The sequence below is a fragment of the Notamacropus eugenii genome, chromosome 1, assembly GCF_028372415.1.
Source record: "Notamacropus eugenii isolate mMacEug1 chromosome 1, mMacEug1.pri_v2, whole genome shotgun sequence".
NCBI classification, from domain to species: Eukaryota; Metazoa; Chordata; class Mammalia; order Diprotodontia; family Macropodidae; genus Notamacropus; species Notamacropus eugenii.
Window position 1 is genome coordinate 506,921,953 of NC_092872.1, and position 13,771 is coordinate 506,935,723.

Below are 13,771 nucleotides of genomic sequence, written 5' to 3' on the forward strand. Positions count from 1 at the left end.
AAGATGGGAATGCTGATGTCAGTGTTAGCACTATGAAAAGAATCTAGGTATTTGACCTTAAATGTAAAGTTCAGCATTTCATTTTTAAAAAATAGCTGTTTCCGGAAAGGTGAATAGAATCTTTGTAAAACCTTTGAAGGCTGTTCCCATATCATTTAACAAATAAGTTTATTTAACAAATAAGTTTATTTAACAAATTTCTGGATCTATATTATTTATGTATTGAAGACTTACCAAAGAACTTTTTAAAAAATCAGTTTGGTTGTTTCACATTATTTACAATAAATACAGTACTTTCATTTTTATAATCTTTACATGCCAATCTAGTACTGTGGGAAAATGCTAAACCTTAAGACAAAAAAGACCCGAGTTCCAATTATGCAACAGACATTTGCTGTGTGACCATGGGAGAGTTGCAACTTGTTTCCCTATCTGTTAAATGGGCATAACAGGACCTGCCTACTTCACGGGGTTGTTGTTGTTCAGCCATGGCTGATTCTTCATGACCCCAGAGACCATTGCCACACCACACCCTTCTATCCTCCACAAGGTCTCAAGTCTGTTGAAGTTCATGTTTGTTATTCCCATACTATGTATCTCATTCTCTGTTGTCACCTTTTCCTTTTGCCTTCAATCTTTCCCAACATCAGGGTCTTTTCCAAGGAGTCCTGTCTTCTCATTATGTGGCAGAAGTATTTAAGCTTCAGCTTCATTATTGACTGACATTCCAGTAAATAGCCTGAATCAAATTCTTAAGTATTTGATCTCTTTGCTGTCCAAGTGACTCTCAAATCTTCTTCAGCCTTACAGGTGTTCAGTGAGAGTCAAATGAATATATGCAAATATGTGCAAAATATCTTGCAAACCTTAAAAGCAGCATAATAAATTTCAACTATTAACTATTAAAGGTGTTTTCTGAATTCTAGTACTGTGAAACTGCTAGAAAATACTGAGAAGTTTTAGGCAGCACTGTTTAAGATGAAAATCTAAATTCTTGGGCTCTTGATTAAAACAATGGGTCTATTAACACCCTAATTCATTCTGACCAGAGTCAGATGTAAATTTTTTTGCTACAATCTGTGTCAAGAGCCCTCCAGGATATGTACTTTCTTTTGTCTTCCTTTTAAAGAAATAGTTTAATGCTTATAATAAAAGATCTAAGAAAACTGATGCTTGGTTTCTCAAAACAATATCGACCTTTTCAGTAGGGCAGCATATTTTTAAGCTGGTATTGATTGGACTCAAAATACCCACAAGCTTTAAATTTAAGCCTTAAATGTTAGTTATCTCAATCACTACCTCACTAGAAGTCTGGTGCTGAATTTCAAATGAAAGTTACCAATCAATTTGGAAATTATCTGAAATCTGAGAAACATGTTCTAGGCACTGCCTGCCCTGTCTAAGCCTGCAGGTAGGTACTGTCAAGCACATTACAGCAGTAAAGGATCCTGATTCTAAAAAGCTAAGAGAAGATGAAAACATGTTACTTTTCACAGCATGTACACAGTAACACTATTCACATATACACTGCAAATGGAACACTAGCATCTCTGATAAACTTCTAAGTTTGAAGTGAAATTAGTTTTGAACTTTTTATTTCATGACCCATTTAACCAATTCAACTCTACCCTCAAAAGAAAGGGCTAATCTTGGCCTTGGCAATTCTGGCCCCTGTCTTGAATCACAAGGGATGAGGAAGATTAGGACCATCCAGAAGGATAACCTAGAAAGTAAAGACAGCTGGTTCTTGTTGCCACTTGCCTGTGTGACAACTGTCAGTTCTGTAGCTAGTTTCCCAACTCTGTCTGGGAACTGTTTTAGATATGCTATTTGAGAAATCATGATTTGGAGGAAATATGTGCTCCTTAGATCAAACCACAAAGAAAAACCATTCTAGAATGCAAGTCTTCATGTTTATAAACACATTTTATTAGTAAAATGTTTACATCCATTCACAATACAACATAAACCTGCAGTGATTTAACATGTCATTCATTACATTATAAAAGTCTGTAGAATGACTCAGCTGAAACAATGTAGTTTAAGATATACCAAATCAATCTTTATTCGCAAACTACCTATGGGATGAGTATAAACCGAAAAATCTTACAGCAATCAAAATCCTGGTTTCTCGGTCAGCTTCTATAAACAATACAGACATCATACTAATGTTTATACATAGACTCTTAGGTCCAGCCTAAGATTAAGACTGTAAAAATAAAGTTTCAAACCATTCATATGAGCTTGGCAACCATCACTACAATATTTCATCACTAGTAATCGAGCTACATGTCATGCAGTGAAGCAATAGCTGTAGATCTGTGCAGTTTACAGTGCTACAAAGCAACTATAAACAGCTTGTTTTTTCATTATGCTATTATAAAAAGGCACAAATATCTTAACCCTTGCATCAGACTTTGGAAAGGCATAACATTCACAGGAGAAGAAAAGGTTTGCTGGTACAAAGGGCTAACTTTTGATCAACATTTCAGGATCTAAGTTCAAGATGTTTTTGGGGGGATATATAATACACATATATTCTGTTAAGAATTAAGCTAACTTTTGACATTTTAAATTTCTCTCAGAGAGACACTTAAGAAAATAAGAGTAGATGGTGTGCCATAATTTGGTGTTTCTCACACCTCTCTGAAAACAGGGAAATTTACTTAAAATTAGCCTCCGCATTTTCTGACAATAATAGTTGCTTCTTAATCTACAGTTGGAAGGAGCTGTCAAAAAGCTTACCACTTTAAATCACATAAGGCAGCACAGTGTGGAATGTCGGGACAATAACATGTTTGAAGGTACAATTGACCTTTAGAGGAACTTTCACCGTAAGCATGAGAATGTTAATAAAATAAGGCAAGAAGTATTCTTTACACAGAAGGCAAGAGGTAAAATTCTTTAGTACAGAGGAATGCTAAACAATCTTGTGAGGTTCCCAAAAAGTAAAGAAGATGACTAGACTTAAGTCAGAATAAAAGGTTTTATATAATATAGGACAATAAGGCTCTGTCTACACAATGCCACAACTGTTTGCAAATGAAAATTCAGCCAAGCAGTTGTTTTCTTTTTTTGAACATCAACAAATAGTGTGAGAAATTTTTTTGTGTGCGACAATTTACTGGTTATTCTGGAGAAGGTGCACATGTGGAAACCGAAGATTAGCAGGTTCTATAAATTACACATACTAAAACAGGAGGATCAAAATTAAAATTTACCACCAAGAACAACAGATGGATCTGTCCTTTTCATCAGTAAATGGGAAAATATATATCTATATAATATATCCAGTTTTACTATAAATTTAGAATATTAAAAAATATATAATTTGACCCTATGATCATAGGGTCACCAAATATCAAAACTGTAAGGGACATAAAAATCACAAATCAAATATAGACAGAATTCACAGGTTTCCAAAACATTAGTTATAGCTGTGATAAGTATTCATTTTAACCCCAAAGTTTTAGAAATTTAGTGAAAGCATCAAAGATAGGTTTATTATGCTACATTTTAGGATCAAAATTGCATTCTCATAGTTCTGAGATTCTCCTTTGGGAAGACCAAGATGTTTTAAGCCTTTACAAATTATATGGTAAGATTTGGTGGGAACACACTTGTGTTTCTAATTAGAACTACAATTTGAGAGGAAAGTTCCCTCACCCTAAATACCTGATAATTCTGTTTATTTTCTCTAAGCTTTTTCTTTATAGAATTTGCTTTACAAATTACTGTAAAGTTCACAATCAAATCTTGTGATAATACGAGAATCATGAGTATTTTTGTCAAATAATGAGATCATATTTGAATTCATTTTTCAAATATCTAAGAATTAAGAAACCCTTGTTCAAAGGCATTTTTAGAACCATAGTATTTGGAAAATGGAAATGAACTAGTAGAAGTGAATTCTTAGTTATGGAAAGAACCTTAGGATATTTTTGTTTCGGATATATTTGACAACATATTGAGTACCAACACATCAACAGAAAATGAATTTGTTAGCTTATTTTTTTGTAAAGGTTATGGCTTCATTTGAACATTTGATATTAAGTTAATCATAGTAAGAAATAAAATGTTAAGGGTCATAGATGAGGATAGATCATAAGGGTTAAGGCTTTATGTAACTTTTAGGTACTTTGGTTTAGGACCAACATATCTTTATGATTATCAGTTGCAATCTAACAAAGAACAAGCATAAGCATATTAATTTCTAATGTTTCAAAATATGAAGCTAATCTATGCTAACTGAAGTTTTGTGGGACTTTAAGAATTGTTTTCTCCTAAGAGAAGTAGGAAAAAAAACCCTCAAGAATAAAAAAATTTTGAAATGTGTTTCCCTCATTAGAGGAACTTGATCACAAGTCATATTTAGCATTCCTCTGAATATGGTAAAAAAAAACAAACAACTCAGGTTCCTCAAATATTTACCATTTTCTGTGTCTATTATCACATGAAATAAAATGAAAATTTCACACTTATTCCATTATTATTTCTTCTAAATAAGAGGTGCAAATCTTAAATTTTATTTTTATAAATCAAAATAAGCAAATTTCTGCTAAGTCGGGGTTTGGGTTTTTTTAGTTTTGAATTTTTTTTCACTTTTCTGATTTGTCTCAGGAAACAATCTTTTCTAAACTACCGAAGAGTTTAAAAATAATAAAAATAAAAATTTTTAACAATCCTTTGGAAAGCTTTAAATCGCTTAAAATCATCTTGACACATTTTATCTTCTGATGAAAGTTAAGATTCTACATTTTTTAACAAGCTGGAGTTACGCTGTCCTGAACATCAAAAGTGCATTTTGTTTCTCCCATTTTAATGTTAGGTGTTGAGGTAGAGCTCTACTCGTAAGTGAAATGGAAACAGAAATAGTGTTAAACCTCTATAACAAAATTTGGATAATGGTTTTACATTTTTCACATTAGTTTCCTATATTTTATATAATAAAATGTAAATTCCATTACACCAAGGGCTTTTTATTTTTATCTGTATCCCCAGAGCTTAGCACAGTGTCTGGCATAGAGGAAGTGCTTAATAAATGCTTAGCGAATTCAACTACTGATTTATACTTGTGTAAATGTGTATATCATATATGTATATTTATACAAATAAAACTTAGGCTAAGATTCAATGACTATGGATGTGATGGGAATGTAATTTTTAGTATTTTTAAAAAACCTAACATCTTAACAACACTTTAATGATGAAATTACAAAGTAATACAGTGCCTAAAAATAATAAGGATTTTGGTGCTAAGACCTTTTCCCCTAAATGTTGAGATGTACAGAATATAGTGGTATGTATAGTTATAGGAATATTTAAATATGTTGAAGTGTGAATTTTTCCAATACCTTTTCCTCTGGGAGAAACAGGATTCTAATACTACTTATATTGAAACCCCAAAAGTAACACAAGTTACTATGCACCACCAATTACTATTTTAAGAATGTATGTATCAAGTTCTCAGTGTGTTGGGAGCAAGAGGCAAGAAAAATTTTGTGCAATATCTGTTTTAATGCAGCCTCATATTGTAAAACAAATACATAATTAATGAACAGATACCACATTGCTATCTGTTAGGACTCAGACGCCAACTACTTAATCACAACCAGAACTACAACTGCTTTAAAAAGAATAAAACATTGTTTTTTTACACTCCACACTACAGTACTAGAACTTACTGGTTTGACAATATGTTTAAAGCAACAACAATGACACTTAAGCAATTCTGTAAAGGGTTTCCATTATTCAAAATTTTACAGTTTCATTTAGAATGCCTAGATCTATCTTCTTAAGGATACCTGAAAATGAAGAAGACTTAAGATTATGAAATGTGAAAGTAGTTTTCCTTTATATGAGTAAATCAAAAATCATATTATGCCAAGCAACAGACTATCAATATCCAACACAAAAAAAGTTTTGTTCTTTCATAAATGGCTTAGACAGAATAAGGGATAATATGTAGCATTGCGTCTACATATATATGTAAGTGTATGTGTATGTATATATACATATATGTGTACACACACATATACACATACACGCACATACATATATATTCACATATTAAAAAGGTATGAACATATAAACATAGATGTTGGCATTTCAAAAACAAACCCTCAACAAGATGTAGGTTATAAAAAAAATCCTGAATTTTAAAATTTGAATGTGTAATTGTCATTTTCTTTTATAATGTATATAAGTTAATAGCAAAGTTCCCCTGGAGGGTTAGGAATTTAGACTGTGGAATAAGTTGTAATGTCTCCTCAAAACAGTCCCCTACCCCCATACCCCCAAATTGAAAATCCTTCCTAAAAATGATAACTAGTTACAATTATGCTGTTATAATCACTAATCAAACTGATATTTGTAAAATCAGAAAACATTTAAAAGTTCTTGAAACTAGCTATTTCTAGGGTTAGGCAGTTAGACTATAATTCAACTTTTTTAAAAGGAGCAAACATACATTTAGAGCAAATAATTAAAAAAAATTCTCAAAACCTTCCCAATTCCCTGTCATTAGATGGGAGTCAAAAGGAATTTTATAGCAGGCTGATAGGCAATTGTATGATGCTGTTTCTTTCAAATATTTTTTTAAACCCCACCTATGATTTCATCAGTGTAGATAGGGTGCTCGGAATGAGAGACTTCCTCCCTGCCCCAATTACAGAATGGAAATTTATTTGCAACTTATCATTTTGGAGAGCTGCCTAGGGCACTGAGAAGCTGAGGAACTCTCCTAGGATCCAATAACCAGTATGGATGTGTTCAGAGATGAGAATTAAACCCAGGTCAACACGACACTCAATCTATTATGCCAAGCTCCTCTCACTATGTTTCTTTCAAATATAATTGTAACAATATTGGATGACTATGCAAAACAGGCAGTATGAATCATATGTGATTTGATTTGTAACCATTTAAAAATGGGTAAAATAAAATATTGCCTACAAAGTTTGGTATCATCTTTACCTGTCAGAAAGGCATTACAAAAAAGGGACATAATTTTATCTTCAATGGATAGCAGTTGAAGAATACTTGAGGTTCCTATTTGCTTTTATGGTATTTGGAGCATCATATGCTGTATTATGCCAATTTCTTGGATGGATGGGTGACAGGGAGAAGGGTAAAGAGAGAAAGAGGTCCCTGAATGCATGGAAAAGTTATGGATGCATGAACCTGAAGCCATTCATCCTGATGAAACATGGGAATACATGTGTTTTTACATATGTTGTGAAAGTAGCTGAAAGCAAAAAGAAAAATGGTTTGCTAATGGCTGAAGGGATTTACCTGTGTTATATTAAATGTTACAATATTATTATAAAGAATGAAGTGCCTTAACATCTTCTAGACACTAAACCAGAATGGCAGCATGAAATTCATTTGGAAATTATTTGGTAGCAGGAATGTAAAACTTACGTTTTTATTATCTTTTTTAGAGAGATAAAAAAAGCAGGAAGGGTCAAAAGGCATTCACTGTCTATTCAGTAATCAATCAACTTCCAAGCACAACTTTTGTATTTTGCTATTTTATAAATAAGAGCATGGCAAAGCAATAGAAATAATATGGATAGAGAATACATAAAGGTATATGTAAAGTTAACATCAGGTTCCGATTTCTCCTGAAAACTGAGAGAGGAACTTGTACATTTTCCTTCCAAGTTTGTTAACTAATAACAAGAAAACACTAGGCAGCTAAATTTTTTTTTAAATACAGAACTTTCACTGTGTTGCTTCATTCTGATATTATATATCCCAAAGTCAAAAAGAGCTTCAAATGTTTGTAATGTTCTAGATAATTTTCCATTAGAATCCATACATACAGTGTGTACATAAAACAATTATTAAAAAATTTGTTGTCCAATATAAGGATAGTTCTGGTTTCACAATTTAGTTTACGGTCCTAACTTCTTCATTCCTTAATCTTGAAAATTTCCTTTAGTTAAAAAAGTAAAGGTGGAATGTCAAATTAGATCAAAAAAAATTTTTCCAAACAGCATAGTTAAATGCTTTATTTTTAGGTTATATGAAAAATTCATTATATCCCTAAGTGGGAGAGAAGGTTACCACTAGCATGAGCAGACAAAAATAAAAGAATACTAAAATTAAAGATTCAAAACAAAACAAAACAAAACTGGCTTTAGGTTTGCCCTGAGGCTAAAGAGTAATTAATTATTACATATATCAGGTAAATGACTTAGGCTTTGACCTCCCTTTTTCTCTTGCTCCAACTAGGGTTAATGTGGATGCTGTCAAGGTAGTATGTAACCTAATATGCTCATCCACAGTGCAATGGGGCCAGCAGATAAAATCCTATAGTATTTTCAATTCAAGTACTACTTACTCTTCTTAGAACATTATCACAAACATGTTTCAAAAAGTAGTTTCCTCAAAGAAAACTTGAATGGATGAGTACACAGAGGCCTCAATGTAAGACTAAATGGGATACTGAATGAAAAACTTTGAATTTTCTACTGTATTTACAGATTTTATAATGCTTTAAGTACGGGTCTCATAAATATAGCATAAACTTTACATGTGCTAAACAAAAAATAATTATTTCCCCCCAAAATATTTGGGTTAAATAAAAACATTGACAGCATTTACACTACCGCTTTTTTTATTGCCAGTCAGTTCAAAACATTTTCAGTTTGCTGTGTTATCTATTACCAACATCTTATCATGAGAGCTTATTTAAAAAGGTGCCGATGATGCATCTGCCTAAACATAAATTATAGTTAAAAAAAAAAAAAAGAAGAAAGGATTATTTAATTCATTGCATGTATCCATTTATAGCTAATACCTTCAATGAAAAGTGCTTTAGGGATGGTAGGGGATGAGATCCTTTCCATCAGTTTCATAAATAACTTATTTTGAATACAAAGTAACAATTATCTTCTTTCCACTATGGATATGCACTCAAATTTAAAATGGTACAGCTTACTATAGCAATGATAATGGGAAGTAAAGTAATCTAAGTCTCAAAATTACAATTTCTACAAGGCTTATTTTTTTCAAGAACCACAAAAGTGCTCATTTTCCCTTTACAAAACATGACATAAAATCTTGATTACAAAATTATTAAACATTTTAATGCTACTATCCATACAATTACACATTCCTCTTCAGTAAGGTCAAAATTTCAAATATGTATTCTCTTTGAATACAAGAAATTCTTTACATAATAGAAGTAAACAGACTGAAATTTCACAACTGTAGTTTCCAGGAAGTCAAAGATACTACAAACAAACTGGTGGATTTCTGTAGACTCGCTGTGTGCGACGATGATCAGTCAGGTGAAAACTCAAAACATTATATACTCAAAACACCCCCACATTAACTTTCAGGACCACCTACTTTATAATTAAGTCTGAATTGCTGCATATCAGTCAACAACAACTTCGCTTTGGCTCTGAAGGCTGTCTTCTTAATTTGAAGCCTTTACCACTAGATGAAGGATTAGTATCTGTTGATGGAATTCTTCGACCTACACCAAAAGCAGGCAGGACAAGGAAATCAGAGGATTTCAAATAATCAATTCAGCCTTGTCTAAGTAACCAATAATCATCTACAAAAATATATTCTAAGAGTTTTCTCTTTTGCTAGTTCTCAAAACATAAAATTAATTTTACGGAAAAAAGGTAATTATAGATAGGAGAAGACCAAAATGAAATAACTTTGGAATAGTAGGTAGAAATTATTCATATTTTGGAAAACTCAAGTTGGGTATTTTCAAAGAACACATTTTAAAGTAGTAATCATCAAATACCAATGTCAAGGTTGTTGTGCTACTGAGAATCAGAAAACCTGAGTTCAAGTGCAAGCTCTTCTGCTTCTAAGCTGGACAGCCTTGGGTGTGTTATTTAACCTCTAAATCCTTTCTTATCTATAAAATGGGAAAAATATCTATATAATCTACCCTGGATCTGGCTGTTCTAAGGTTCAAATGTGATAATGTATGTAAAGCAATTTTACCAAAAAAGCACAAATAAATGTCATTCATCAGTGACAAAATAACATTATCATATATTTCAACTCACTATGACACTTGATTCCTTCTCTGAATTTATACATTAACCTAATTGTTAAAAAAAAGTTTTATTGATGCTTTTGGTTTGAATTCTCATTTTTTATCCCCCATTTATCTGTCCTTATTCTTATGATCAAAAATCAAAGAAAAAAATACCAGTTCAGGAAAATCAGCAATGTGTCAATCACACCTAACAGTATATTCAAAAATATATCAGTTAACAACTTTTGATTGAAGAAAGTAAAATAATTTACTTTTTAAACTATTGGGTAAGCTTTAAATGCTGAACATTTAATAGAATTCTATAATACTCCTCCAAAACATCCTGCAACAAGAGTTTTCTCCTTGGTATCCATGTAAGAGTTAAGGTCATAAAGCTTACGATATTTAGGAGAGATGTAGTCTATGAAAGGTTGAATCCCATATTTAGCAATATCTTTTGAAGATACCAAACAATTATCATCTAACATAAACATTATTGTCACTGGTGGTGGAAAATTATTTTAAAATTCTTCACCCTACAGGTTCAGACTTTTATAAAATAAGTTTTCTAAATGTGGATACCTCAGTTTCTTTTTAACTTTGCTCATGCACTTTCAATAACCTTGGATAGTTAACTGAAATATGTACGCTGCGATAAATATGGAAAGATCACAACTCACATGACCGTAAGGACCTTCATGTTACTTATTCAACAGCATGGTTTGTTAAGGGCAGTTCAACTGAGTAGACTGAGATCGAATAAATCACTATATTGCTCAGTGATACCTTTCCCCAACTCTGTTAAGTATTTAGAGGTAAAAGCTACACAATATTGTGCCAAATCTGCATTAATACAGGGAATTTCATTACATGAAGTTCTCTATGGCAACAAAATTATGATCCATTTTTCTGTAAATGATTACACCCCCCTCACCCCACCCCCCCACAGGCTGAGACATCTAACAGAGTAGAGGCAGACTGTGAGCCACACTCCCCGGATGAGGACAGAACCAGTTTAAAATGAAATTGGGAAATATTTCACTACATTTTAAAAAGTAAGACAGAAAATATTAATTTGTGGTTTTCTAATTCATTATGCAGCCTGCGTAGATCTATTTCTATTTGAGTTCCACATCACTGATCTAGAACTTTAGAATCTTTAAGAAACTCTAGCAATTATAATGAAAGACAGAACGCAGTTAAGCTTGTATTTCTAGATTTGTGAATACAAGAAAACAGAACTTTCTTATCAAAATAAGAATTTCAAACTTACAAGATAGATAAGCTTATTTGCAAACATTACATACATTGAGTACAAGAGGACTTACTAATTTCTATAAAGAGTTCATTTATGTTTATAGCATTTTTAGCGCTGGTCTCTACAAAAATTGCATGGATGGAATCAGCATAGTCTTTAGCATCTCTTTCCATGACTTCCCTGAAAAATAATTATAAATGAGACAAATCTTAATGACTAACATTATAAAAGTGTTCTTCACCCAGTATTTAACAAGATTTATGGCTGCAAAATACAATATGAAGACTCCTGACTGATTGTGGTGACTCCCTTAATATTTTGTCCTTTTGAATCAGACCACTTTTACAAATTTATTTTTGGAATACAATAATTTATTTAACAACTAAGTACAAGAAAATGACAGTTTATTTCCCAAATAGGAAGCACAGAGATTATTTAAAAAGCTGGATGAATGAAGAAAACAATTATGAGGAGAAAATGATAGCTGTTATCAACTACATGAGGGGCAATTATGTGAAATAGGGACTAGACTTATTCTGATTGGTCTCAGAAATTATAACAAGAAATGTGGAATCGTAGAAGCAAAATTAGGCTGGACATAAGGAAAAACTGCCTAACAATTAATTATTTTGAAATGGACTGGACTGCTGCAGGTAAAAGGAGGTTGTAATCCTTTTTACAGATCTTTAAGAAAAGACTGGAGGCCTACTTGGAGGGGATGCTGTGCACCACACTCTGGTCTGATGGGGGTTGGACTACAGGGCCCCAAAAGGTCTACTGAGCCTTCAGATACTATGACTAGATGATTTCTAAACATAAATGAAAATAAGAGAAAATAGTTTATAAATGCCTGTTTTATTTTAAAAAGGAGATTTATGTCCATTTTCTCTATCAATACAAGTCTCCTGGGAATATAAATAGCTGTCTGACTGTGGGCAAATAAATTCATCCTTCTGAGTCTCTTGTTTCCTCATATGTAAAAAATGAGAGGGGTAAGCTAGATGTTCTTTAGGGTCTCTTTAAGCTTTAAAATTGGAAAAGTTTATTAATATCAGAACAGTAACAACACTATTTAACCAAGTATTAAACAAACTATGCCTATTCATTTGTGTAAAGTATTTTTATATTTTTGCAAATAATTTTATTTAAAGAATTTCAGGAGGACTCATGATGAAAAATGCTGTCTGCCTCAAGAGAAAGAATAGATGGTGTCTGAATACAGACCAAAGCATGCATGGATGTTTTCTTTCTTTCTTTGCTTGCTTCCCTTCTTGTCCTTCCTCCCTTTCTCTTTCTTTGAGTTTTCTTCTACAAAATGACTAATATGGAAATGTTTTACATGACTGCACATGTGTAAGCTATACCAAAATGTTTACCCTCTCAGGGAGGAGGGAAGGCAGGAGAGAAAAACAGAATTTGGAATTCAAAACTTAAAAAAACCTGAATGCTAAAATTGTTCTTACATGTAATTTGGAGAAAAAATATTATTAAAAAAAAAATTAAGGATTTCATGTTTCCAACTACATAAGTATAAAAAAAAGATAAAGTAAAATAAAAATTCTCACATGGGAATTCCTTGCTAATAAAATACAACTTATTTTCAACTAAACTTTTATTCCTATAACTTACCGTACATCAATAAGGTCACACTTATTTCCTGCAATCGCAACAACAATATTAGGTGGTCCATGCTGTCGAAGCTCTTTCACCCAATTCTTTAATGTTGAAAATGTTTCCTATTGAAAAGGAAGAAAACATTCAGAAACATCAGCAACAAATATAAATTATTCAAAAATTCAAAGAGGACCTCTTGTACAGGCATCGACTACCTAACAGTCTTATTTGGTTCCAGGAAAATATGACATTAGATGAAACCACATTGCAAGGGCAATTAGTTCCATAGAAACAATAGCATAAATGTTATAAATAGAAAATATGTTAAGGATATTACGGCAGGATGCTACAACTTTAAGGTGAAGTTTGTTTATAACAATAGCACTCCTGCAAAAAACACTGCTCAGGGTAACTTGATGCTGAGTATGCCTATATTCTTACTTCTTTTGTGATGTCATAAACGATTATAGCTGCTGCGGAGCCTCGGTAGTACATTGGTGCTAAGGCACGAAACTGTATGGAAAAAAAAATATGGAAAGCTGTTTTAGCACTGAATTATGAACATAATTATGACAGCGAATTTCACTAGATATAAATTCAATATGCCCTTATACAAATGAAAATCTTTGTCATAATCCAAACAAAGAAGGTCAAATTATACTTTGAAAGCAAATTATTTAACTGACAACTCTCAAACAATTTTAATGCAATATTAACACTTTGGAAATAATTCAGAATACACTGTTTTATAGGAATTAGACATGTCCCAAACTAAACTGATTTAAGCTAAAACATGTTATTGAGTTCAGTATCAATACACATATTTTTTCAATAATTCTTTAAATGTCAGTTCCAACACTATCACCATAAGGTCAAAATAAGAT

The 13,771-nt window shown here is 32.2% G+C and overlaps 1 protein-coding gene across 2 annotated transcripts in view; it reads right to left on the reverse strand.

The window, feature by feature from the left end:
* Positions 1-1,907: 1,907 nt before the first annotated feature.
* The window catches only part of RAB22A (RAB22A, member RAS oncogene family), a 30,613-nt gene continuing 18,749 nt past the window's right edge, over positions 1,908-13,771 (reverse strand). The window contains exons 4-8 of one of the 2 annotated variants that reach the window (XM_072633446.1): positions 13,329-13,400; positions 12,903-13,009; positions 11,344-11,453; positions 9,361-9,490; positions 1,908-5,804 (exon numbers count right to left, since the gene is read on the reverse strand). In XM_072633446.1, coding sequence (XP_072489547.1) covers positions 9,393-9,490; positions 11,344-11,453; positions 12,903-13,009; positions 13,329-13,400 — 387 coding nt within the window. In that variant the 3' untranslated portion in view covers positions 1,908-5,804; positions 9,361-9,392. Of the gene's footprint in view, positions 9,491-11,343; positions 11,454-12,902; positions 13,010-13,328; positions 13,401-13,771 lie in introns of both variants that reach the window. The other variant, XM_072633445.1, reaches the window with a different exon arrangement.